Below are 27779 nucleotides of genomic sequence, written 5' to 3'. Positions count from 1 at the left end.
TCTGATTCTCTGCTCCGACTCCAAATGTACTAGTCTGATATGCTTATAAAATTTGGTATGGCCTGTCTACTCTTAGTGGGTAAGATGAAGAGAGACTAATTCAATATGCAACATGATGGTGGATAACGAGTGCTCCACGAATAAGCAGTATGTTCTGTAAATTCCCAAGGTATTCTTAATACGAATGAGCTTTTAACATGCAGATGGACGTACTTATTCTTTGTGTTAGTCCATGGATGTAAACAGAGAAACACCAAAGAAGGTTTTACCTGTACTGTAAATAAAGTATTTACCTATTCTTTCCTAAGAAAATCAGCACAAATTAAAAAAAAATATAAATGGAGAGTAATGTTAAAAGGCTTGTAAGACACGCCAAATCAACAAATCAATGAGAACATGGGTTTTTTGAAAAGGTTCATTCACTGAAGAGCGTCAGGATGCCCTTACCTCCCCTGGTCGGATTTTGATGTAGAAGTTGTTCCTCTTGTAGGAAATTTTCAGAACCTTTGGCCAGGCAAATCTATTTATTCTGAGTCTGTCTCTATATATTAAGAGACCACTTGCACAAACTCCTAGCATGATTTCCACTCCTTCAGAATCCTGGAAAGGCAAGCAATACACTTTGTTGAATATTTCTCTCCTTAGACCCTACAGTACTACAGATTCTTGTATACTGTGTTTCTATCCAAGCTACGTCTTTTTAATGCATCAGCTGTAGTGACCTGGTTTCTGAGAGCCACCCTACTCATTGACTGCATTCATGCAAGCAATAGTAAGGTTGAGCAGGGTGAGAGAAACTGAGTGTTGGGAATGTTTCCTTATATTTTAGAAAGACTCCAAAAGGAGAGAGGAAATTTTAGATGTTATTAAAAGAATGATATTAACCATAGAGCAAAATTTTATTACCATAATTACAGAAGTGTTATTAGCATAAATACCAGATTGAAATTAAGTAGGTCAGCATATAAATTTACTTCTGGCATCACTGATCTCTGTGACTAAGCCTTGTGAATCACAGAATAGTTTGGGTTGGAAGGGACCTTAAAGGTCACCTAGTTCCGACCCCCCTGCCATGGGCAGGGACACCTTCCACTAGACCAGGCTGCTCAGAGCCCCATCCAGCCTGGCCTTGAACACTTCCAGGGATGGGGCATCCACAGCTTCTCTGGGCAACCTGGTCCAGTGTCTCATCACCCTCACAGTAATCCTTAGATAGATTTTTGTTCTATAGTTTGCTTGTCTTGGCTTTAGTTGGTTTGCTAGTTTCCTTAACGCTGCTGTGCCTATGCTCAGTATTTTTGCTTTGAAATGAACGGTGGGCAGAAAGCTGGACATTTGGACCAGAAAGATTTTTTTTAAAGTGTGCGACTGTGCCTGCGCTGTAACCCATGTTTGACAGGGAAGCTGTAGGTCAGCCGGCTTAGCACGTCAAAAGATTTGGCCACAATCTTACTAGAATATACCCATAAATATGTATTTTTTAAGTAAGAAGTATACATTTCCCTTTCCTTTAGAAACCTTTGAACAGTCTACAACCAATGTTCACTGTTTGCTATCACCACTAGCCTGTATAATTCTGTTTTTTCATTTAGGTAAGTAGTAACACTGCCAGATGAAAGAAAGATCCACCCTAAAGCACAGAGTTCTTCGTTAATAATTTTAAAATAACTTAAAGTTACAAAAGTCAGACAATATAGGCTATGAAGATGTCACCCTATGATAACCATTAAATGAATTCACTGTTTTCCTCTGGATTTCCCGACCAGCCATCTTTTAGGCACACAGTGCAAATCTGATTACATTTTAGGATGAACACGAAGGCACACACGGTCAGTCATGATGAAAAGGCTATGGCACAGCCTGAAGTAACAAAAACGGTTTTAAAATCAGAGACACAACATAGAATTAGTCCCCCAGAATCATTCCAGTGTTAGAAAACACACCAATAGAAGATGTATGTTCCAACAATGGTGATCCTGCTCCTTAAAGGTAAGGTTTTTTTCCAAGCAAATTGTTTTCAGCAGACTTCAGTTTCACACTTCCTAAGCAAAGAGTCATGTCTAAATACAGCAAATACACTCTAAAAAAGAGTCTCATTGCCAGTAATCCCACTGCCTGGCAGATGCCTGAAATGCATCCGTGCTCAGATACAGCACATAGCTGCAGGTGCAAGGGGCTCCTTCTTATGATACACTTCCTCAAAAACTTGTGAAAATCCTTCTTCCTTCACCTCTACCTTTGCAGCAGATCTAAGTCCATTTGAGGCTTCTGTTAGTTGCTGCTCTCAGAGGCTGCTTTTCAGTGTGATACTACTGGTGTAAAATGAAACCTGAATAAAAGAATTTGGCTTTTTTCAGCAGTGATGTGGTTGCACGGAACAGAAAACTGTTAGCTGTAATGTAACATGAGACAGTGAGCTGCATATCCCTGCAGCTCTGCATACGAATGGGGGGCTTTATCAGAGCTGTGACAGCCCAGAAGAAAAATTTGCCTATTTGAACACATTTTTTATTGTAGCCTTGTGTTGGATAATTGAGAACTAGTTTTAACAGCAGCTGGCGAGTCCAGCATCTGTTGAATACCTAAGATACTGGCACAGCCTTAATGAATTGACATTTACATAGAGACATCTGCCACAGCGTGACTTCAAAAAGGCATCCACAGAGACACTTGTCCCCTAGCCTGATACCATCAGATCTCACTGGCAGACCTAATTAAAACTAAACACGCAGACTTCTCATGCAGAGTTTACTCCCACCTTCAGCTCAGTTTCCAAGATTATTGTTGGGTTTCTTAATCCACAGATAGACCCAATTCAGTTACCATTGCAGCTTATTAAATTAAGAATATCACCTTAGAGTGAGATCAGCTTGTCTATGAACTTCTCTTGCTCCAAGTCTTTCCATGTAAAAACCAGAAGACTAAAACCGGATACTAATATTTTTTCAGAAAACAAATAGAATGGCTATCTTAAACCATCCTATCTTAAATTTCACAGCCCTTCTCCAATACACTGAAAAAAACACCTAGGCTGTAACATTATGCTATGCTAAATTTTAATTAATAAACTAATAAAGCCTGTAATGTATTTAGAACAGGAACTCACTTTGTTGCTGTTTTGTAGATTTCTTCATGTTTGACAAAGGATGTGTAAAAAAAGCTACTGAGTGACATTTGCCAATCCGCTTCTACCCCTGTTCCAAATATGCCTCAAGATTTTGTGCCTACCTGCAAGGCATGGGGAAGGCAGTATCGTGCCTCCTGGTAGCGGGCTGCCTTTTGAGCCGTACCCAGATTTTTCATTTTCAAGACTGCCTTGAATTCTGTAACACACATGCACAGCTCCTACAAAATGCCCCAGGGAGGTGGCTGCAGGCCCTTTCAAGATCTGAGCTGAAAATTTATTTTGGTTCTTGAAAGGATCTGCTGCAGCACAAAACCAGGCTCATAATATTTTGACCTTCACAGAAAATGCAGCACCCTCCACAGCTCAGGATTCTTTGTTCAGCATTCATATGCTAAGGATGCCTGCTAACCTCAAAGATGTTAAAATCCATTAGCCTTACTTTGAAGAGTGAAGAAAAAAAATAATTGTTATTTATTTGGAAAAAATAACAGCTAAAAACAAAAACCAGACAACCAATACAAGACTGGTAGATGCCTCTCCCAAGTCACAATAAGAATGACCATGTTTTTTTCATAACTTAACCTACCCACAATTAGGGAAACTACTCCATCATGGGAGAATGCTTCCAGCAGAAACTGCAGCCCTTCCAGTCAATGGCAACCACCACATTTCAGAAGGGAGATGAGCCGCTGTCTCCCCATTATCATTGATCTGATTAGGCTTCCAGAACAGCTAATAACTGTTTGAAAGTTCTCTGCAGTGTTAGTTCTCTGCTTATCTAGTTAAGATACCATAGCTGGCCTTATTAAATTGCAAAACGTAGCTGAATGAAATGACAACTGATCACTCTCTGGACAGCTTCTAATATCCTTCCTCATTACTCTGTCCATTCAATTCCCATCCATCATTCCCAAAGGATTAGGCTGTTTAATCAACATGAAAGGTTGATGTGCAACACGTTTGAATGTATAGGCCAAGTTACGTCGCAGTTACAAGATATATTTATGTTTATCCCATGAGTCACCTTCCCTGATGTTGACACATGATTTATCCCACAAAATGCCTGTCTCAAAACAACAGGAAAGAATAAATCAGGGAGTCCATGCAGATTCAAGTACTATGCCACAGGAGAAAGATGACCAGTGGAAGAACTAGAATACATACCTTGGCGTGATGGAGATCTACTCCATACATTGAGAGCTTTTTGGCATTCTCCAGGAAATGCATCTCAGCCTCTGCAGGTGTCATTCCCCTGAGGAAAAGCAACCAATTCTAACATCAATGTTAAGGAAACAGAATCTGAAATAAACCCAGCAGCTGGAAAACATTTTCAGCCTGTCAGAACTACAGCCTTAGGTAGCCAGGTACCCACCAGCAAAGCTCTGGTGCAGAGCCCGTTACCTTTCATGCTGCAAAGCTTTTTGCTAACTAAAGACACGGAGAGAAGTCTTGTCCAAAAAATGTTATTATTAAGTATACCACAGCAGATTTAACATTTCCTGATGCACCAGGACAGTACCCAGCAGCAGGCTACAGCCCACACTGATGCCCTCCACCTGCCTGTGGCTCTTGTGCAGCTCGATCACTTTATCCTCCAGCTCTTTAGTGTGATTCGGCGCAAAGCGGAACTCGCTGATGTAGTCACTGCCGTACTCATCGGGGTCGTAGTCGCCAAGCTCCGACTGCACCGTGTAGGAGCCCAACAGGGCCAGCGTGACGAACGAGCAGGGCAGCCGACCTGACACGATGTCATCTCTCAGCTGCAAGCAGAGGTAGTACCTGCAACGGAGCACCAAGGCAGCTCAGAAAGTGCTCCATCACCGCTGTCCCCAAAGGAGCCCAAGCACTGGCAAGGGGCCTTGGTTCCTCTACTAATTTGCAGACAACTCTCAAGCCCAAAGTTTTTCATGTGTTAACAAGGACAACAATAATTCTGAAACAAAAAACCCATAAAAAACCAAACACTTGTCTAACTTATGGGTAGCAATGCCTAATTTTATCTTTAAAAAGCAACATGGAGAGCTCTTAATAAAATAGGTCATTACTTTGTTTGGTGACCTAGATGGAGAATTACCTATTAAACTTACCAGGTTTCTATCATAAATCACTAAGATATATAGTTACTTGGTAATTCTTTTCTTTAAGTAGAAAAAAAAATAATCAAAACCCCCAAATACTGTTCATTAAATGGTAGCTGAACTCCATGCTGTTCAAAAACCCTAAGTTGTCTGTTCAGCAAACTGTTGAGCTTTCGCAAAATTATATTTAAACAGTAAATTCTGGTAAAACCACCATAACAAGCAGTGCAAGGGGTCACCAGATAAAACACAAAAAACCCGAACAGCACTGGCTTGGTGGGTTGTGAAGGCACAGAGTTCCCAGGGGAGATCTGAGGGCGACAAGCAGAAAAAAGCAATCCTTTCTTTTGGAAGACCTCTGTTGAAGTGTGAACTCTTGGCATACAGTCTTTCTGCACAGGGGACCTCTGATCTAAGCCAAAGGCTTCACGCTACCTTAAAAGCAACAAGTAGTCTACAAAGCAATGAAGGTAAAAAATACCCACAGGTTGCAAAATGCTGTAACAGGCTAGGGAACGATTTGCTGATGGCACAGAACTTGTCATGACTCAGAAGTTTTCCTGCTTTATACCAATGAGGAAACTTGGAGGAAACCAAGGTGAGGGGTTGGGCTTTTTTTTGGTTATCGTTGCAGTCCGAGTACAAAACCAGAGAGCAGAGATGCAGATTGCAGAGTTAAGTGACTTGGATAGCAGCGAGCAGCCATTCACTACCACCAAACTCCCTGTATTGTGCACATCAATTGCTTACCTTGTCAAATGATATACAAATTTATATGCGTGCCTGTTCTCATTCCACTTCTCTCCTTCCATAGTTATGACTTTACTTACAACAACAGCTTTTTATCACTGGCAAAAATGGGCATGAAGTATCTTTGTGAAAAATAAAATAAACTCTCAGGAACATGTATACTGGAAAAGCTGGGGTTTGGGGTTAAATTATACAAGAGTCTTCTTAGCTCTGAGGATGACACTGTTCACAGTGTCTTTTCTGCCAAAGCATTGCACATTTTCCATAAACTCGTAAGAGAAAGGAAGCCAATGGGAATACAAAGCATTGCTTTTGTTGGATAATTAGAGTGTAAGTGCTACTACGATCAGCTTTTAAGCCCCTTCTAGAAAGGTATTTAATGCTTTAAACACCTGGTAATATCTTCAGATAGCTGGGCAGGGTCTGGAGGGTAGAATTTCACATTAAATGCAAACTGCCAAGCACCGCCTGGAAAAGAACACAGATTGACAGAAAGTACACTGTAAGCGCAAACGGAGATGCTCATGCTGTTCGATTACCAGCAGACTTAAAAATACCCCAGCCAAGCAGTTCATAAGGACAGGATATAGTATCTTTTTCCCATACATTGTTCTGAAGATACTACTTCTCCCTCTCACAATCACAATATTACATCAGATTTTACAGCTCTTTTCTTATTTATTAAGATTTCCACTGAAGCAAGGACCCTAAGGGAGCAGTGATTTATTACTAACAGCAAAAAAATGCTGTCCAAAAACAATGTTTACTGAAATTAACCATCTGAAAAGACAGCCTATACAAGCTTTAAAAACCAATAGCCCAGAGGTGCTGGAAACACCGCAAGCCAGAGCACAAATGGGATCTGGAGTGGGGTGATGTGCCGAGGTCTGGCCGCCCAAACCAGCTCATAGTTCTCTCAGTGTGCTGCCTCAGCACATAGCTCCTGTCTCCAGCAGACATAAATTATTGTGCAGACAAAACTGCAAGGACAAACACAGAGAGCATGACTGAAAAACAGTACGCAACACTGGGGAATTCTTACTTAGTTATCTCAGTAAGTTCAGGTGACCCATGGGATGGATACTGGTTTGCATCACCATGGTTTGTGAATATTACTTTTTTTTTTAGCGTTAGCTTTAAATGTTGTAAAGAAAGAATATCAAGACTAAAAAAGAGAAAGAGTTGAACGTAGCATGTAAATATAAAAGCTATTCTGAAAAAAGGACAGGTTATACAAGTGCATGTCTCGAATGCAACTAAAAAGCAGTAACAAAACCCCAAACCACAGTGTTCTTATAAGCAACACAGTGGTTTTTCAGTAACAAGACTTTTCACCAAGGCCTCTGTTGTGGGATATGCCTCTTACACGTACTTCTGCCACATAAATTAAATTATATATGTAGTCATGAAAACAAAGCCAAAGTAATAACAGTTCTGTTTCCCAAAACACATCAAAGTCTAAGTGCAACTCTAACTAGAAATAAATAGATGTCTTTTGAAAAGTCCATATTAGCCATGTAATGAGGAAGTGCTTGTGAACATTGTGAAAAACAGGACTCTCTCTCACAAATCTGACAGGGTAGGGCCTTCCCATGGTCTTCAGTGCAGGGGTACCTTGTGCCTGAGCACCTCCTAAAATGTATGGGGTTTGAAGGTGTATCTGGTGAGTTCTTGAGTAACATAGCTTATACGCTGGACAGGTCTGCTTACCTGGAAATACTGTATGGTTGTCCTAATTGGGTGTTTGGGAGTATTTATTTAAGGATGACAAGGAAACTTTATCCTGTGCAAAGCCCCATCCACTTTGGTCATGCATGCACCTGAGAAAACAGGCTCAATGTGCGAGAAGACTTTTGATGTTTACCATCAGCTCTTGGTAAGACTTTTGGGCTCCTTGATTTCAGGAACTTTTCCACTCTCTTGGGCCACAAAAGCTCCTGGAAGGAAGATTTGGCTGGCAGCAAGTATGGGGCATAGTCCCTCCAGGGAGCGGACTGGCCCCAAGGTGGGAGTGGAGCTTGTGTGTGACACCTGGCCCCATGACAGAGGGAAGGGGCCATGGCCTGAAAATCCATTCCCCTGGCACACATACAATAAATCAAACCTATGATATAGCCTATCGTATAGCACGTACTGTTAAAATACCAGAGGAAGAGGCCTTCACCCCTCACTTACAGGGGTTTAAGTAAGACCCAACACTGCGCAAGTCAGCGGCTATAACTAAGGGGGTAGGAACCAGGGGACGCACACATGGCGACAGCCTCATTTCTCAACCACTGGGATGAAATCCCTGGGGTCTGCAGTGGGACCACAGATACCTGATTGTTGTACAGCTCAACCAGCATTTAGCAGTGTTACAAACACACACACACACACACGTATTTTTGGAAAGTAGGGTAACAGCCCTAGTGTTCCATCATTGTCCTGTTCCAGACTTCTGGGGGAATTGTACACAGCAAGCAAATTATTGCTGCCATCGTCCGCACGTACAATTCTCTCTTGCACCAAGTCCAGGATGAGCAACTTCTGGCCTGGCTGGTCTCTCACTGTCACAACCCCTCATTGTCTATCTCATGGCTCAGGCATATATTAAATGCATTTCAAATCAGTGGTGTGGAGCTGAGCTGCTTTACTTGCATTGACCGTCAGTGCAACCTGACTCATGGAGGTCTGTCCTCCAGATCCACCTTCTCCAAGGATTAAAAACCCAGAGATTTTCATTACTTCTTACTGCAGATCACTTACTTTGAATGAAAATAATACAAGTGGGAAGGTGTGGTTGCTCATAGTAAGTGGAGAAGTTTTCGAGCCAGTGTAAATTAACCCTTTGAATCTTGAAGATTCCTTCCCTGGGCCTGACCCAACAAATGCAAACTACCAGATGTACTCACTTGTGAAAGCAGAAGTGCTAGAAGACATCATTTAACAAAATGTGAAAAGAAAAAAAAATACTGAGGCTTTCCTGCCCAAAGAAGTAACAGACACAAATATTTCATCAATTTTTGAAAGTGAGGGGGGTAAAAAACGGTAGGTCAAGTTTTGAGCCTGGCAGTCTTAAGAAGGTTTTCTTTCAAGAGGTTTTTGAATTTCTAATGTAGCTGATGGCTAAATTTAACAACCGAGCTTTTTAAAATATTCACGTGAAGCAGAAAATTGGTTCTCTGTGAACTGAATGGTCATTTTAGGAGCAAAGTTCAAGCTTTTGAAATGCAGGAAGGTAGGATTTTTTAGACAGAATGCTATCTTTGCATCAGTGAAGTATTGGGGCGGGGGGGGGGGGGGGGGGGGGGGGCGCGCGGGGCACGAGCAGCATTCCTGGATAGGATATAAATATCAGTAACAAGAAATAATTCACATGCATAGCCTAGTCCCTAAGGTTACGTTGCTTCATGTAAAACCAGGTTTTTGCATCTCTGCAAATGTCAAGTTGCTTTCAGCAATGCAAGCTCACGTGTTACAAGACTCAGTAACTGCACGCACTCATTATGGGGTAAAATACGGAAAAGATACAGGTAATTCCTTTGCCAGAGACTCGGGACAGGATGCAGAAGAAGATTGTGACATAGGCTTTGTTGCCTCAGGGGGAGCATGCTTTCCTGGGGGAAAGCATTGAGAAGGGGGCTGTGGCTGCATCCCACCTGTCCCTTGGACGTGTGGGCAGTAGGGCTGGGGCAAGGGGGCTGCTAAGCCCCTGGTGCTGGGGGCACCCGGGTGGGACCAGTCCTTTGACCCAAGAGCAGTGAGTAATCCCAGCTGTTTAGGAACAAGCTCAGACGATCAGAGGGTCTGGGCAGTGACAGGCGCCTGGTGCCTGTGACACCCCGCCTGCATGCCAGGGAGCCTCCTCTGCCTCTTGCATCCCCTGCCCGGCATCACACTGGTCCGATGCCTTCACTGACACTGACAGCACCTTAGAGAAGAAGACTTTTCTGTGCAGATTTTTTGGGTCCAGATACACCATAATGAAAGTTTTCCAGATCCCCTGAAATGAACACGCAAATGATAAACTTACTTCGGATCTGCTTCTTGACTTCCTTGGCAGGGTCCAACCAATTCTGCAATGAAAATGTTTCCTTTTTTCAATTTCAATTAGAAAACAAAACAAACATCATTTTTAAAACAGTGCAATGAGTCAAAGCTAGAACACACGAAGGTCTGCCACCCCTTTCTCCCTGGAGCAACGGTGGGCAGGGGTAACACTGTCTCCAGATGTGGCCCTGGGTAGAAGCAGGATATTTTATTAACCTTCCCAGGCATTAAGGGGCTGAATAGTTTGAAATAAAAATAATAATAAAAAAATATAAATTAGTAAAATAAATCCACAGAAATCTTTTTCCAGAGTATCTTCCAGGAAAACAAAATTTCTACAAGCTTGTTAAAAAAGTCTTATTTTTGTTCATTTGCTTGGCTGTTACTTTGCTCTAACCCTGGAAGGGCTGCAAAGCCTTGCTAAAGGGTAAGCAAGTGCGGCATATGGCACCATCCCATTTGCAACCTGGCGTGGGAACGTGGAACTCCCTGGGAGCAGAGGGAGCTTGAGGGGAAAGCAAAGGCAGAACCACAGCACTGGAGCTGCCCCCATCCGTGCCATGCAGAGCCCAGGGACTACGAAAACAAAACCCCTGCTGAGGAGGTGGGGATTTATCACAGCAAAGTGTTACTATTCCACAGAAGTTACGGAGCAGATGAAATTCCTCTGGAGGAGGTGCACAGCAGCTTGGGGTTTCTTAGTGCTGCCGCTACCGTGCCCCCTAACAGAATCAAATTAATATTTACAATGTGTCACACAGCCCAGAACAAAAAGCAGCTTCCCCTAGGAAAGTTCCACTTTCTCCAAACAAAGATAAACAAACCTATCAGAGGGAAAAAACACAAACAGCAAAGAAATAACAAACAAGCAGAACAAACAATCCCCCCTCAACAAAAACAATCGGCTTTCAGCTGTCCAAACCCAGTCTGTGGTGCAGAACATGAGCCTGAAGAGCTCCAGCTATTGAGCACAAAAGCACCCTATGCACCAAGAAATGAAAGATGCATCAGGATTTCTATTTTCAAAGATGACATGTGATGTGGGCACATATATTGTCTTGCTGGAAGTTAACTGGCCGAGGATTGAGGTGAATTGCTAAGTACTCTGATATTAAAAACATGCATGTTATTGATCAATAAATGTGCTGGCAGGCAGCTATTCTTTTAGCTGTTTAGCTCTGTAAAGTAACTGCTGATCTATAAATGTTTAGTGCTTCTAAACCACCTGTTACTAATGAATACATTCTTCTCTTTCCAGCACAGGAAAGCACATCTGTCTGGAAATGCACTTAAACATCTGCCTAACTTTTACCACAACTCCAAATTAAGCATACGCTGAAGTATAATCTTGCACTGCCATCAACCAAGTGTCTGTTTAAATGATTTTCTGAATCAGAAGCAAAATCCTCATATTTAGAAGTCTGTAAAGAAATGGGAAAAGAGAGACAAAATGACTGATTTCTTCTGCATCATATATATGACTGAAACAAAGGGAAGCCTAGAGAATACAACTGTTCTCACAAGACATAAACAGCTAAAGTAGTAATAGCTCCAGCTCCATCAAGGAAGACCTTTCAGGTCATGCAAGGCACAAAATACCTTCACCTGGTGAGCTCTGCTGGGCTACTCCATATATCGCTAAGAAGTTTTGTTAATGGTTTCTTTCAAAATACCTATCTTAAAATCACACAACATATTTTAAATTATCCCTTGATACTCTCTCTTTCATCATAATGTGTCCAAACCAATACATCTATCTCACCTGCACATTAGATCATCACAGACACTGTTAATACACAGCTTATTTAACACTGCGGTTGAGATGCAGACAAGCAGAATGTGATTCACTGTTGCTACCAACTGCTCCTGAAGATTAATGTCTTTAGCCAAATCAACAATAATGCTAAGATAAAGCAAGTCAAGACTTAAGCCTTACTTTTATCTTAGCAGTTAGCAGAAGCAGTCCATCAACCCCTGCCTATCTGTAGTTCAACCACCATTATTAAGACATATTTTAGTAGTGAATGTTTAGTAGTCTATCTATGAATGTAAATCTGACTTTCATCTATGGCAGTAATGAAATAAATCATAGTAGAAAAAAAACCAGCTATATGATTAACTTCATTCATGTCATAAATAGCCAGCACAGAGGGAAGCCAGGGAAACAGAGGATGCTCTCAAGAAGTAGAGTTACAAAAAACAATAGCTCAAGCTATGTCTGTGAAACTTGGAAGATAAAAACCACCTCTGGACTATTAGTCATTGTCTGGGGGGTGTCTTGGGGAGCTCTGATGTTCACATGCCAAAGGCCAGCCGCAGTTTTGTGGGTTACCTTTTGGTTTTCTGTGTCTCTGTATGTCAGCCCAAAGTAGTCTTTTTCCAAAAGGTTCAGATGCTCACACACTTTGTCAAATAGCACTTGACCTCTGGAACGTTTCTGTGGGAAATTAACAGGAAAAAATAAATCATGTTTGCATAATAAAGTAATATACGCATTAAAATGACACCTTTTCTGTTTAATTCTCAAATCGACAACCCTAAAATTATTTCATTCAACTCATCCATCTTTCAAATCTATTGGCCTGGAGCTTAGTAATAATCTGCTGAATGGGGCAAATCTGCTTTTCATGAAAGTTCAGGTCTGCTTGTGGAGTTAAAAATAAGTCAATACGTGTCATGTTGCAAGTTTCAGCGAGCAGATCTCTTCTGTCTTTTAGAAATTCCAACTTCAAACGCATGCCAAGGTCCCATCTCAGCAAACCGGAGCATTCTTTGCGTGTAACAGTGGCAACAATCAACAGTATCAAATACTCCGTCACGGACTATTAGAGCTGTGACTAGTGGGTAATCCACTGGAGGAAAAAACAAACGTGGAGATATTTCTTGCTTCAGTTGCAATGTGGACTGATTCCAGGATCAGGTTTTTTGTCTAATATACGGGGAAATGCAATAACACCATCTACTGAAATCACTGAAAAAGCCCAGCATCTCATTGGGAACGCAGCTGGGTAAAAAGCAGCTTTCCAGTGTCCCACTAACCTCCTTCACTGTTAACATGTTAGATGAGAAGATCTCTCACTGTCAACAGCCAAAGCCCTTAGCAGAAGCTTCGTAGTATCTCTCGTATCGGACAGTAAAAATTCAGGTCATCCTAGTTCCCAGTGTTGTACGCGATGTTGAGAAAAAAATGTCCAAAAAACCAAATGTAGACAGAAACACCCCCTTTATAAGCTATGCATCCCAACTTTGATGTGCATTAATTATGGTAAACAATTCAAAATTATTCAGGCCACTGTTTCATCACTGCCTGCTTCCTTAAGTGCAACTCAGCTAAAGGAAAAAAAATCTCCCCACCTCGTTTCAAACACATGCATACATAAATATTTTAGTTGATGTCAGCAGCCCCATTTTCTTTAATTGTAGCATAGATATGACTTGAAGCAGACTGCAAATACACTACTGTCTTCAAGTGCAATGCAGGAGGCTGACACAAAAGAGGAGATAACGTTGCCTCCAAATTTCTGCGCCTCTGCTGACAGAGCTACGCCCGGACCATGTTGTCAGCCCAGCAGCCTTGGCCAGGGGGCTGGATGTTTCACAATCCAAGCTGACACAGCTATGCCAACAAACCCGTGGAGCCCAACACTGGCCTCAAACTATTTTAGAAGTGGTAAGCAAGCCAATAGAAAAAAAAAGAAAAGAAAAGAAAAAAGAATTGAGGGTTGCTGCCTAACACCCTGTGAAAACAACGAGAGAGATGATGGAGTGTGTTATGCAGTGTAACCCAATTTATGTTAAATTTGGCATTTCTACTGGGGCTCTGATGGTATGTTAGAAAGGAAGCAGGGAAATATCCTCTACATTTTTATCCATATGGAAACTGAGGAGCATGGCTGATAAGAGTCTAACAAGTGTCCTCCAGCTAAAAAAACCCAAAACACCAGGCACAGAAATGCATTACAAGTGTATTGCTGTAACTTCATTTACTGTGCCTTCCAGTATCATTTAGGCAAACAGCTCTAGGGCATTGTTCTGCTTGTCACATGCTTTCCACCCTGTAGTAGGAAACATAACTGTACCCCTTTATAGTATATACTTATACTATATACTCATACTATAACTCCTTTATAACGTCAAATAAATGCTTAGTTAATTTTTCAGCCCCAGACTTGGAAGGTGATAATAAGAGGTTGGTATTATTATACTTGACGATCCATAGAGAGGATCAGGTGGATAAAAACTATCTTACTATTCGCATGCAGAGAGGAACCAACTCAGAGCCTTCCAGCTAAAACAGTCACATTTCTGCTACAAGCAAGCAATGCTGTATTTTGCCAAATTTCTTTCTTTTCTACCTGAAAACAAAACAAGCGGTTATACTGAATGGAAAGAAATAAGCAGGTTGAGATCTAGAGGACACTCGCTTTGAGAAACACTATGTCTGCATCACCTACATGTATTTGAATTGTGAGACTTCAATGTCCTCTTAATTTTAAGAGTCACACAGGGCAGCCAACACAGGAGCTGTTTTACGTGGCCGATCCGTGCAGATACACAGATGTCAGCTTTGAGAAACAGCAGCTAGTAGCTGCAAGGTGTGCTGTTTTAGCAGAGAACTGCAGGAAACAGTGGCGTGGGGCTGCACTGTAATAAAAAGCAACCAACCAAAATAAAACCCCAGCACTCAAGACTTCTTGTTTGGCTATATGATGCAGACAAGTGAGACTAGGTATGGCAAGCTTGCAATAATTTGCACGGCTCATTTTTTCATCCGTGACGAAATGTATCCTCTTCCTGTATGAAGACGCCCAAGTTGTACTCAGCCCCTTTCCACAAAACTCCTGCTGCGTCAGGATACGGGGAAAGCCTGCCAGTGCTGCGAGAGGATGTCAGAAGTAGCATGTATAAATGACAGCCCTTCCCAGCTGGGGTCCTCTTCTCACCAGACACCAGGTGTGAACAGATGACGGTTGAGGGAAAGCAAGCCTTACCGGCACCACCTTCCTCCTCACCCGCCACAGAAACACCCACCAGTGGCCAGACGAGCCCCATGTTGCAGGCTTGCCGCCGCCCCCGAGCGCCTCTTCCCAAGTCAGAGCTGACTCCTGGGAGCAAGACTGGGAGAGCTGCTGTCACCTGGGGAGTGGGGGCCACCTGGCAGTGGAACTGCTGCCTTTCTAATACAAAGACCAAAAGAAATCCTCATGCACCCATGTATATGCAGCATTGCCTCTTGGTATCCAGGCGGCGTGAGCGCGCACACTCTGTCTAAAATATCCTTGCTTGGAAACACGGTGAGGGGAAGCTACTGCATAAATCCATGGGAAATTCAGAGGTTTAGTTACGAATCTATAACTAAAGCAACGGAACATACATCCCATGCTCTTGTTAATAGCTTTTATTTTACCGTGTGCCCAAATAAGCATGCCAGACAAGGCATAGGTGTCATTGCTTTGGCAGGGAGAGAATGGGAGGAAGAGAGAAACGTCAACTTACAAATTCACAGAGCTCCTCAACCGATCCTAAACCTTTGCTTTCAGCCATTTTGGGGTGACAAGTCTAAGGCAATGAAGGCAGACAGTCTGCTGGTTACTGTGGAACACAAGTTAATGTCAAAAATGCTAACCAAGTTTCAGCAGCCCAAAAAGTGTGGATTAAAAAAAATAATTTAAAAAATTAGACTTCGTGCTGTAAAATACTGGCCCTGTAAATAAAGAATTTTTCTGAGTTGTAAATATGGCAAGACTCCTCCAGAAATATTCTTAGCTATTTTTCAGGCATGAATGGGATAAAATGAAATGTGCAGATGTGGAGAAAGAGACAATCTGCTCAAGCTTTGGGAAATCAAGACAACAGAAAGAATGCCAAAGATAGACTGAATGGTATAAATAAGTACAAAAGTCTGTGAGCAAAAACTTTATGCTTTTCACAAATCCTTCCCTGCAGCTCTATAAAGGCCTGGGCTCTCACTTGAAGCTGGAATGGGAATAAACAGCCTCCTGGTCAAGCTCCCAGTGAAAGGAGCCAGCAGCAGCGAACTTGGCAAGCCTGTGCCCACCAGCAATTCCCACATGCAAGGGAGAGGAGAGTCTGCCTCTCTTTCCGCCAGCTTCTCCTTGTTTTGGAGCTGAGCTTCTCCCTCCTTGGGAAGCCAAAGGCCACAAAAGCCTCTCCAGTTCCCTAATTGGCTTCTCCGGAAACAGTCCACGCTCAAACCTCTCCACATCAGGCTCTTCAGCCCATATCCCTCCATCACACCTCCAGTCCCCCTAGAAGATCACCAGACCAAGATAACACGTTGTACACCACTGAGAGTGAGGAGCTCAAAAATTAAGCACTTCCATCTTAGCTCTGTCTGGATAACAAGATTATTATGAAGTCAATTACTCTCACCGGTGAACATTTGGGTACAATGTCTGGTACTTGTAATGCAGTAAAATAAGGAGAAAGTTTCCCTTTATGATGATTAAGCTCATAAGCTGTAACGTACTTATGATAAATGAACATTATTAAAGTGAAAAAACACAAGCCTTTGTTACAGATACGTTATCACTTCAGCCACAAAACATGTACTACACATTAATATAATCAAAGAATCACAGATTAGCTGAGGCTGGCAGGCACCTCTGGAGACTGCCTAGTCCCACCTCTCCCTGCTCAAGCACGGCCACCTAGAGCAGGTTGCTCAGGATCATGTCCCACTTGGGTTCTGAGTATCTCCAGGGACACCACAGCCCACGTGGGGAACTTGTGCCAGTGTTTAATCATTCTCATAGTAAAAATGTTTTTTTCTTCCATTTAAATGGAAATTTCTGTATTTCACTTTATGCCCCTTGCCTCTTGTTCCAGCAAATGTGTACCACCGAGCACAGGCTGGGTCTGTCTTCTTTACTCCTCCCATCAGATATCAATACACATTGATAAGATCTCCCTGAGTCTTCTCTTCTGCAGGCTGAACAGTCCCAGCTCTCAGTCCTTCCTCATAAAAGAGATATTCCAGCCTCTTCATCACATTTGTGGCCCTTCATTAGACTCTCTCCAGTATGTTCATGTCTCCCTTGTACTGGGGAGCCCAGAACTGGACCCAGCACTCCAGGAGCTGAGTAGAAGGGAAGGATCGCTTCCCTTGACCTGGTGGCAATGCTGCCCAGATTGGCACTGGCCTTCTGTGCTGCCAGGGCATGTCACTGACTCTTGCTCATCTTGATGTCCACCAGGACCCTCAGGTAATAATAAACCCTGTATCACAACGATCAAGCTACTAAAATCATATGTTACTGTCGTGATAAGCAATGAAAAAAAATTACATGGGAAATGAGCAACCAACAACTTAACACAAAGACGTGGCATCAACTTCCTTGTCATGCAGGTGCTAGTAAGACCCCAGGAACCCTCTTTCTTATTTAGTGAGATATAGGGAAGAGAACAGAAAGATTTCAAATGTTATGTGCTGGACAGTGCTTCCCAGACTAGAAGCTAGTTGCGCCAGAGGAAAAACTTATCAGGATCCAGAACTGCCACCTCCAAGAGACAAATTTTGCTTCTGTGCAAGCTGTGTAGGCCTGGCTGCCCCATGCTGTGAGGCACCATCTCTCAGAAACATCTCCTTCAAGCTGCTGTGGCTTCCCGTTGGGCAACCCTGCCCTGCCCCTGAGACAGGACCATTTGCAACCTTCTTGCAGGGCGTTTTGGCACCCACCTTGGTGATGCAGCCTGAGCCTCTCTTCTGATGCACCCGCACCCTGAACAACACACCTTCACTTGCCGGTAACCCCCAACCTATCGGACCAGCCATCTTCCCGAGCTTTATTCCAGCAGAGGCATGTCCATGCTGAGGAGAAGCCCACTTGGGCTTCTTCCAGACCAAATCCAACTCTCTGACAGGTTTCTCCCTGGAGGGGCAATGCTGCACCAGGATTGGTATCTGCTCAAGGCTGTGGAGCCCTTGTTCTCAGAGGGTTTCAAGGCATTGGCCAGGCAATGCCACCACTGGTGTGACCCAGCGCTGGCCATCACCCTGCTCCTATCAGGGGCTTCCCCAGTCCCTTCGAACCAGCACAGCCATGACACTGCGCTCCCTGTGCCCCTTCACAGGTGCTGAGGGGTTAATCATCGTGTACCCAATTAAAGTGTAGAGTGTTTGTCTACTCTCGTACTCTATTTTTAGTCATGAGCAGATTACCTTCCTCTTACTGACAGGGAACTAGGATGAGGAGATGAAAAGCAGAAAACAGCCCTCTCAGCTTCCTAGAAATGAAAGCTATTGCAACCTCCAAAGTGACGCATTTTGGAGCAGTTCTATTTTTGCATCTGATGCTGCAGTCTCATGTGGATGCAAAACGCTGAGCAAGGGCTGTCTGCACCATGCAGGCATGCCCCTCCTGTCTGAAAGCAATTACAAGAGATCACATTCAGATCAAATTTTACAGGCAAGAGAAAAGCCAAAGACAGAAAGAGTCCCACGACCAAACAGTTATATCAGAATTCATTTCTGCCACCAATAACCATCATCTTCACTGCACAGCAACTGCAAGGTCAGCGCACCACAACAAATTGAAATTTCACCTCCCTTTCTGTTCAGTCAAGGAGCACTTCAAGATGAACAAGTATCACAGCTGTAGACCTGGATTTTAAATGGAAAGAGTTTGCATGTATCTTTCTGTGTGAATTCATATGCAAACACATTGCTGCTTTCCTTGGGAAAGCTGTCAAGCTGCCAGTGAGCAATGACACACTAGCACTAGCCTGGCGTAAACTCTGCACAATTACTGTAATAACTCTAGTTGGGCACGATCACTGGAAGGACAAACAGATTAGTATCATGAAATCCTGGTAGGAATAATTGGACTTTAACTGATGTTGAGGTTATCTCGTTCACATTCCTAATTAGCATTTGCACTTTCCAATGGATCTTAACAATGCACTGTATAAATGCATGGGCTGGCTCTAGCCTTGCATGCTGTAATGTATTTTGGCATGTGGCTGTACTAACCTCTTCCTTTACCCCTATTCTTTCTGGTGGGCAAATACTAGCTTTTTTTTTATTATTTATTTGCAACGTGCATGATTAAAAAGATTGCTACTGTGTCCAGACCATTGATACTATTTCATTTTACTGTTTTGATTTAAATTGCATTTTGCACATTACTCTGGTCAACACTGGTTTCCGCACTGCACGGGCCACATGGTGGTCTCCTCTGTGCAAACATGAGGAAAACACCCATAAAAGTTAAGATGCATATGACAACAAATAACTAGCAATCACAAGGGGAAGTTTCTCTCTCTGCACGTTTCAACTTCTGCTGTCATTCTTGCAACACAAACAAATGTAAATAATTAACTGGTTGTCAGGAATACTTTGTACTCGCTGCAGTGAGCACTCTTGCCACAAATTCCCCCAGCTGAGTATCCAAGTTGCTGAATTCCAGCCTTCTGACAACACACTTTCTCATTCTTTCCTCATGAATTACCCAATTTACACAAACATATGCCCAATCCCAGGAAAAAAACCCAAACAAACCCAAAACATTACTTGCAGAAATAGTCATCACTTGCAAGCTAAAGTGATCAAGTGCATGCAATCTTCCAAGATCATTTTTGCATTGAGAACCCCATTTCTTGGGGAGGGATCTGAACATCACATATATGCCATAATTTAATATGCATAGGGAAATACGTACATACAAGTTTATAAGTGAATATTCAGTGTGGTCCCAAATGCGGAGGAGCTGCTGACCACACCACAGCACTTTTCCTTCTGTGGAGTCAGTCAGAAGTCCTAAATTCACGCAGTCATTCTGGTAAAGAGCGCATTTTTATCAGTGAATGAAATAAAAATCTACATACTATGACATTTTCTGTGTTCTTTCTGAAAGGGTTTGAGCTGGTCAAGATACAAAGGGCTGAACTGAGAAATTCTAGAAGCTAATCACTGCACTTCAGGCTAGAAAATTTCCAAAGAGGCAGAATGTGTTTTTTGAACAAACCTTGATTAGAAGGTGAAAAGAAATTAGCAGGTTTATTTTTCCCAAGGAAGATAAATGGGAGAATTAATTCCAAATAAGTTCAGCTTCATTTCACTTCTATACATTTTTAATTTGCATTTTCAAGGGATTTGCTCTTGTACTGTTTACACTTCTCCACAGTTTCTCCCCACGAGGAAAAAAAGATGAGGGAGAAAAGTGACATAAGAGAAAAGAAACTGAATTTCTTCTGTCACAAATCACAAATCTGTCATTCCTCAATTGAAGTCCCCAGAAGGAAGCTAGTAGGGACCATTCAGGAAGAAGAATAGGATGGACAATCTTTCCTGGAGTGTTGATTGGCAGAAAATCAGCAAGTTTTCCCCCGGTTTACTGAAGTACATCTTACAGATGACGCATATAACTTGCAGGATGAATTTTATGCTTTTAAAAGCATAACATGACTTAACCACTGGAATTTAGGCCCCTACGTCCCCTGCTGTGCTTGCTGAAAATGGCACCGGCAGTTCCAGAAATATCATCTGAAAGTTCAGGGTGTTGACAGCAATGTTCTAGGCATTTTACAAAACATTTTTGAAGAAGTCACACCTGCTACAGACCAAGAACTTTGCTGAAGTTACTGTTACATCGTTGTACACCAAGGTTTGTACACCAAAGACAGTACTAAGATATACAGACTGACAAAGCAAACAAATACTCTACTCTGCTCCCCCACACTGACATAGAAAAGTTCAAGATAAAAGAAATTAACCCATTTGGTCTTTTTACTCCAACTATTTTACGTATCTTAGGGAGAAATCTTGGGTTTGGCGTACACAGAGTATGAGAACATAACTATTCCGTGCATGGACATAATAGTCTCATCCAGTTTGTAAGCAGTTTGCCAGCACGTGTAGGAGATACTCAACAAGACCTTTCTGCCAGCCTTTCAGGTAGAAAAAAACATTAATAAATACAGGCAATGAAAAGGACAAGTTAAAAGCAAAGCGCATTCATTTTTCAGTTCTCAAAAGGAAGTACCATTTAATCTTTTACATACTTCAGTGGTAAACAGCATTTAGAAATGTCACAGGTCAGAATTCCAAATACAATCTGCTGAATAAACAATTTAGCCAAATGCAGGAAGAACTAAGAACTAGGTAATTTCAGAAAGGTTTAGTTGAATAAAAGCTGTGTTAAAAATATATTCACATTGAAAAATAAAGTATTTCATACAAGGAAATGCTTTTCCTGAAAGCTACATGCCCACACAAGGTCTCCACATGTTCTATTTGTTTATTAACTTTTTAATGTGTGAACCTGCATATACATCCCAATAGATGACTAATATATTCTAATAGTTTGAAATAAAAACTGCAATAGTACTTCACCTATCTCTGCTTTTTAATTTAGAACTCTATCCCATACTGCTCTGCACATATAAATGAACGCCACATAAGAAAACTTACAGTGGACTAGACGGTATTTTGACATATGGTGATGGCTGATCATTTTCTTTGTATCCCTGCCCCCCCCCCCCCCCGTAGTACGATTAATTTAACAGCTTATTGACATTTATCGTAGTACAGGGCATACAAATGTATTATCATTCCTGAAAATAACCTTTTCTGACACCTAGATATTTAATACAAACATTTAGATAAATACATAACAATTTATGCTACAGTTGCAGACCTGCAGCAAGTGACAATGACATTGTATAACATGACATAGTTTTTATCGGGGGCAACCTTCTTTAATGCTGTTTGAGCTCGCAATCCTAAAAAGCCAGCACTAATCTAAAAAAACCCAGGGAACTGCTAAATCCCAGTAAGAAGATTGGTGACCTAGTCCCGATTCTTGGCATCAAACCAAGTTAGGGGTTTTGCCTTCTACATCAGCAGCAGAGATCACACCAGCACTGGCATCATATGAGCCCTGAGCATACAGATGTGTGTGCTACACAGCTGGCATGCTAAGGAAAAAAGTGGGCACTTTGTTCATGGCAATGCAAAGCAGCAAAAGGGGACAGCTGAGAAATCACAAATACTCTGGAGTGTGTCTTTATACGTGGAAGCACAACAGCCACGGCTGCATGTGCACAACAGACACAGAAATAGCTGTCAAACGTGATGATTATCAAATACTTGGACATCCCAAGTGTATCAGCAGAACTCATACAGTAAAAATTGAGATCTGCTTACAAGCACAACTCTCTGATAAAGTAAAAAAACAGTGGATACTATTTCCCAAACAGTAGTTCAATTCTCAGCACATTGATTAGTCTCACAGATTTGCTAAAACCTGACATAAAATAGTAAAAACATATTCCATGATTTTGGAGGCTTTTCAACAGAGTAAGCACGCCCTTTGCTCAGCTTTCTTGAGAAGGCAGATTGTTTGGGCTTGGATTTTAACTAGACGTGCAGTTATCGGTTGGCTTAATGCCTCCTGATTGCTCTACCACCTCCTGCAAGACACTGCGGCAACTCAGGCGGGTCCCTGGGGATTCAATACAGCAGTTGAAGCTTTCCAGTGGGGATTATAAATGCAAGTATTTTCCTTACTCTACCAATACTCGGATGAGCTCCGCAAACACTCATCTCTCCTGTGTAACTGCAACCTATGCACAAGCCTAGCACCGGCACAGTAAGGGAAACTAACCACTGCCTGTAACATAAATAGTTACTGGCACATATCAGAAAAAATCAACCATAAACATTTTGTTTATTTTCAGCTGAAAAAAGCTCTACTGTCAACATAGTCCGATTTACAGACTAATCTTGCCATATGAATTTAAAAGCCACGGAGCTCTTCCTGACCTACATTGCTGGGCTGGAGTGAAAAAAATAAACCAGCCACACAGAAACTGTAGCACAGAGAGATGCTCTTGAGGCAGGAGAGACAGCACAATGATCAGGCTTTAAGATTTGGGGTACCTTAGACAGTATCACACCATCAGTGCTGGGGTTGTCAAGAAAAATAATGTAGTCTGTTCTAAAGCTACATCCAAGCTACATCCACTTAAGATCAAAACCATTTCTGCCAGAGCAAGATAAACCATCACAGACCTCGCTGCCTGTCAAAGCTTTGCTTTGCAAGCAGGTATTTCCTCACCACCCAGTCCCATCTCTGATATTTTGTTCGCTGTATCAACACAGGGATAAGAAAACATAAAAGCAGGCCAGCAAACATTGCATGGGTCTCAGCTGGAAAAAAAAAAAAACCACAAACATATGAGGGGTTAGGATTTTATATGACAGCTAATATTTTTAAGGGATGATAATAAAGTGAACATTTACTTAGTTTTGGTCTGGAAACAGCAACTCTAAGTGTTATGAGGACAGTGCCTGTAAAATGGGAGCAACGGGAAACAGAGTTGGAGATGAATTCAGATGGCTCAGTTGGGAGCTGGAGCATGTAACAGGCACTTGAGTAACACAGAAACAGGGCAGGAACATGACAAAATGCAGGGAGGCTTGGTAGAAGCATGACTGGGCAGTGCCATGGAAATCAGCAACTTCTCTGGAAGGATGGGCATTGAGTAGGGGGTGGAATAGACACCTTGTCCAGAAATAGGAGGAGGCTTTAAAATCTGAGCATCCATTTGGAAAAGGGAAAAGGGCAAGCAAAGCCATTCATCCACTGTTTGTGATTTATATTCCAGTAGTGCTTCAAAATGCATGCAAAGGTTGGGTGCTGGCTGCACCAGGCACCCCAGTAAGAAGCAGCAGGCTCTCTAGGGTGAGGACCACCCCCGGGCAATGAGCCTGGAGATGACAAACGTGGAAGGACTGACACAGTTTCACCCTGGTGAGGCCATCAGCAAGGATGATGACAAGGATAGGACTCCTGGACCCAGCAGACCTCCACCTGTCTGCACAAAAAGTCAGTGAAAGATCATCCTCTCCTGGGCTCTTGCAAAGAGGTTAAACAGCAAAAAGCCTTGCAGTACCTGGCTTTGAGCGTGCATGACCAAAAAGTTTTCTTAAAACTTCGACAGATGGAGAACAGGCTCCTGTGGTCTGGCTCATGTTCAACTGGTGCACCAAGGGGAGGGAACTGGAGGCAACATTTCACTAGGAAGTTTTCAGCTGATCATTTATTCCCTAGAAAACTCAGTTTCAGGGCAGCTGGAACTGTTTGTCAATGTAGGTCAACCCCTCTCAATAATTTTCATCATTATGAAAAATGGCTGGTGCCTCCAGAGTATCAAAATTAAGACTTTTGTCTGCTAAACCCATCATTTCACTGCCCAAATAGTTTTCAGGATCTATTAACGAAAGGCAAGAGATAACAGGACTAGATGCAGAAAATGGATATGGCAAGGACACACACAAATTTTTTTTGTTATTATTTTAAACTTTTGGCATTTATTTTGATTGTGACCATGTCCTCTGCTGTACCAAAAGGTAGAATTTAATGTCCAACCTGTTGTTTACTCTGTATGACATCTGGAAGAGTGACTTGGTTTCAGTTCTTGGTCCTCCTTCAGTATCTGTAAAATACTTGCATATTAACTGGATGAACTACAAGAGACCCCATCTGTCTAATTGCTCAGTTGGGTTTTCTTACTAAGGCTGTAAGAGACCCTTTTCCCTGAATACTGCACAGGCCACATGTTCTCAGCTGCGAGGACCTGCAGGGGAGCTGAGCCTCTCCTGGTGAGGAGGAAATGCCCCAGCCCCACAACTGCCACCCGGCATCCTCCCTGCTCCTTGTAGGGTTTCCAATAGGCTTCGCTCAATCTGAAGTGACTTTTTTGGATTTAGATTTCTTTAGCTTCAGTAAAATAATAATAATAGTAATAATAATACTACTATTAATAATAATAGTATTAATAATAAAAACAACCACCACCACTACTAAAAGGGGAGCCCAAACACTTTTATTTCTGTTTCAATTACCAAACTGAAGCAAAAAACCTTGTTCTGCTGAGGCTCACAGCCGATTAGCAGGAGCTGGACAATATCAGTATTGATTTCCATACTGTCATGCTTCCTGACAAGTATTTTAACTCATAAAAAGCTGCCTACAGTACTTGGATAAAGTGAGCCAGAAGAGTTGTATATTAACTCTATTCAGCTGGAACATACTCAGGCAGTACTCGGACCCCTACTGACATGTGTCAGGTAACATAGATCTTAACTAAATCCCCTGGCTAATCTAAGTCAGCCCTAATTAGTGGGTTTGGGGACAGAAAACATTCTGCATAACAACAATGATACATCTCAAGCCAGTCACATTTACTGAAACATGTCCCAGGGAAGGAACAGAAACCTAAAACAAAGCTCTTTGTATTAAATTAACTGAAATGTTAGCAAGGAGTAGGTCAAAAGGAGAAGACTTAAAAAAATTCTCTCTTGCATTCAGTAATCAGTTCCACATGTAAAGCCATTTGCAAGGGACTGTGAAATTTGTTAAACAATTAAAATGTGCAGGGGGTAACTGAAACTATATCCTTCAGAAAGCAGAGTGCATCTTATTACAGAAGTTTCCTTCCTGACCTTGAAGCCTACCTCAGAACGCGTAAGAAATTCAATGTTATTACCCTCCTTGTGTGGAAGTGGTGCACAGGTCCATGCTGGAAGAGCTCCTGGGGAAGGGTTAGCTCGGACGCTGCGTGGGGAGGGGGACATGGGGGCCAAGCATTCCCCCACGGCCCTACAGAAATGCAGAAGGGTTTTCCTCTACAGGTAGCCTTGCAAGCCAGGAAAAGGAAGACATGCAGCATTGAAGTCAGCCACTGCTCTCAATTTCTGGCAGTGCTGGCAAGGCAGAAATAAGTCTGCTTGTTCTCTATTCTTCAAGCCTGTCCTACAACCAAATTTAACGATTTATTTTTTAAGGAAGTGTCTGTGTATTCTTAACTTTTTAAGAGGAAAAAAATCATGTGAAATGCCATATTCCAACCTACTTGAGAATCCATTTATTTCATGCCCATTTTGTGTCCAAAAAGGAGTTTCAGCACAGGCTTGTGTAGGGCAAAGGGACCTGTTCACTCCAACCTCCCTCTGCCCATGCTATAAACCCTGGTTTCAAATGTACGGAAATAAAACTTCTCACCATTCCAACTCAAGTGTGCTACTCTGAAGTCATCCGAGGATGCAGGGAAACCCATTAAGAAAACGGTGTCTCCATCAGGGAGGCAGCCGCCCGAGGTTCATCACAAAGGCATAGCAGTAGCTACAGCACCAGACACCCAGCTACTACCCAGGTCCCAGCGGCAGCACCACTGAGAAAACTGGAGGAAAAAAACCACCAACCCCAAACATTGTATTTTCACCAGTCCCCTCCTCCCCAGCTGACCCCCACCCACTAAGAAGAGGGGATACCAGTAATGCTTTCTGAGGTGTTGGCTTCCCTTGTGCTCTGCAGCCTATCTGACTCCCCCGGCAGCACACTCTGATGCAGTGCTGCAGCGATGCCACAGACAGGATGCCAGGGAAACATTTGTTTTCATTTACTGGTGTCCTGCACGATAAGAAAGTATTAGTGGGTACAGGAATGAAGAAAGTGTATAAATTACCAATGGGCTCAGACAGCTGAGCCTTTGAAAATGAAATGTAATTATTTTACCATTTATTTAGACTGGTTATGTTAGAGCTTTCTGGTCTCACTTTGCGATTAATAACATGTATACATTTAGAACAGAAATGAAGGCAAATTCCAACCTGTTTTAGGAAGACACTTCAAATTAGGCTACACGTAAGGTAGAAGATGACAGCTGGTTCCACTTGCATCTTTTAATTAAAATGCAGTAGTCTAGATAACAGAAAATTGAGAGGGGGCAGAGAGAGGGAAATAAATCCTACAAATAGCGCAATTGTACTATAGCACTTGAAAATCCTTACTTAAAGTGGAAGGAACCCAGAAATGTTCTTTCTGTTTGTTTTCTTGTATCTCAGGAAAAACCTGAATTAGTGCATTCATTATCTTTTTTAAGGTTATCTGAAATTAATTTGCAGTCTTGGATCTTGCTTTATCTTTGGTTCTTCAAACCAACAAATGCAGAGTATAGCCTGCTTAACAGAGAAGTTTTCAGTACCCTTTCTGCAGCGCAGGTTTGGCCCCATCTGCGGATTTGGCCGCTTTTGACAAAAAGTATCTCTGATGCTGATGCTGGCTGGGAGAAGGCAATGAAGAGCCCAAGAAGAACCACTTCCAGCGGGGGTGGACATCTGGGTAGAAATCACCACTCACCATTCCACTGAGCAGACTGCACCGACTCCTGTGACTGCGCGCCCATTAGAAACCTCCAGCTTCTCCATGACACGGGAGAACTGCTTAGCTTAGTGTTTTTCTCTGACAGAGTACCAGGGACAATGTCAGTGTACAGCAAACACTTCTGCTCCAAAAGCCAACGGCTGTCCCTGGGACAGGCAAAGCACCATTAGGTGGCCATCCCACCTCTGAAAGGAAACACCCTGCTTAAGGAAGCCCACCGCTACTGCCTGTAGGCTTCCAGGTGAGAGTGGCTGTACAGATGGTATCACTTCTGCTTTATGGTTTTGGAGGAGGACGAATGAACAGGTTGGGTTACCTACTTAACCTGGTTTTGGCTTCTTAACATCTTACTGCATGACAGACTTTCTGGGTCAGGACACATACAGCACACAGGCAGTAACACTGTAAGGGCTCAAGAGAAAGCTTTTACCTGGCATTTGCTTAAGATCCTTTCACTGAAAGGACACCACATTAGATGAGCCACTGTTAACATCAGCTTTGAAGTTAGCTCCATGACATTTTCCCTTGTAGCTACATCTCATACAGTATGAAAAACTCCTGGCGTCACAAATGCAAAGTACTGAACGTGAGAGAGACTGAAAAATA

General features: G+C 42.5%; 1 protein-coding gene across 34 annotated transcripts in view; it reads right to left on the bottom strand.

The window, feature by feature from the left end:
• The window catches only part of EPB41L3 (erythrocyte membrane protein band 4.1 like 3), a 144981-nt gene that overhangs the window by 32205 nt on the left and 84997 nt on the right, over positions 1 to 27779 (bottom strand). For all 34 annotated transcript variants that reach the window (XM_040586064.1, XM_040586059.1, XM_040586058.1 and 31 more), the window contains exons 4-9: positions 12317 to 12421; positions 9968 to 10010; positions 6348 to 6423; positions 4688 to 4906; positions 4292 to 4379; positions 448 to 600 (exon numbers count right to left, since the gene is read on the bottom strand). In XM_040586064.1, coding sequence (XP_040441998.1) covers positions 448 to 600; positions 4292 to 4379; positions 4688 to 4906; positions 6348 to 6423; positions 9968 to 10010; positions 12317 to 12421 — 684 coding nt within the window. The remainder of the gene's footprint in view (positions 1 to 447; positions 601 to 4291; positions 4380 to 4687; positions 4907 to 6347; positions 6424 to 9967; positions 10011 to 12316; positions 12422 to 27779) is intronic.

The sequence above is a fragment of the Falco naumanni genome, chromosome 3 (assembly GCF_017639655.2).
Source record: "Falco naumanni isolate bFalNau1 chromosome 3, bFalNau1.pat, whole genome shotgun sequence".
Classification (NCBI taxonomy): domain Eukaryota; kingdom Metazoa; phylum Chordata; class Aves; order Falconiformes; family Falconidae; genus Falco; species Falco naumanni.
Note: the sequence above shows the minus strand (reverse complement) of the source record. Positions and strands in the feature narration are given on the sequence as shown.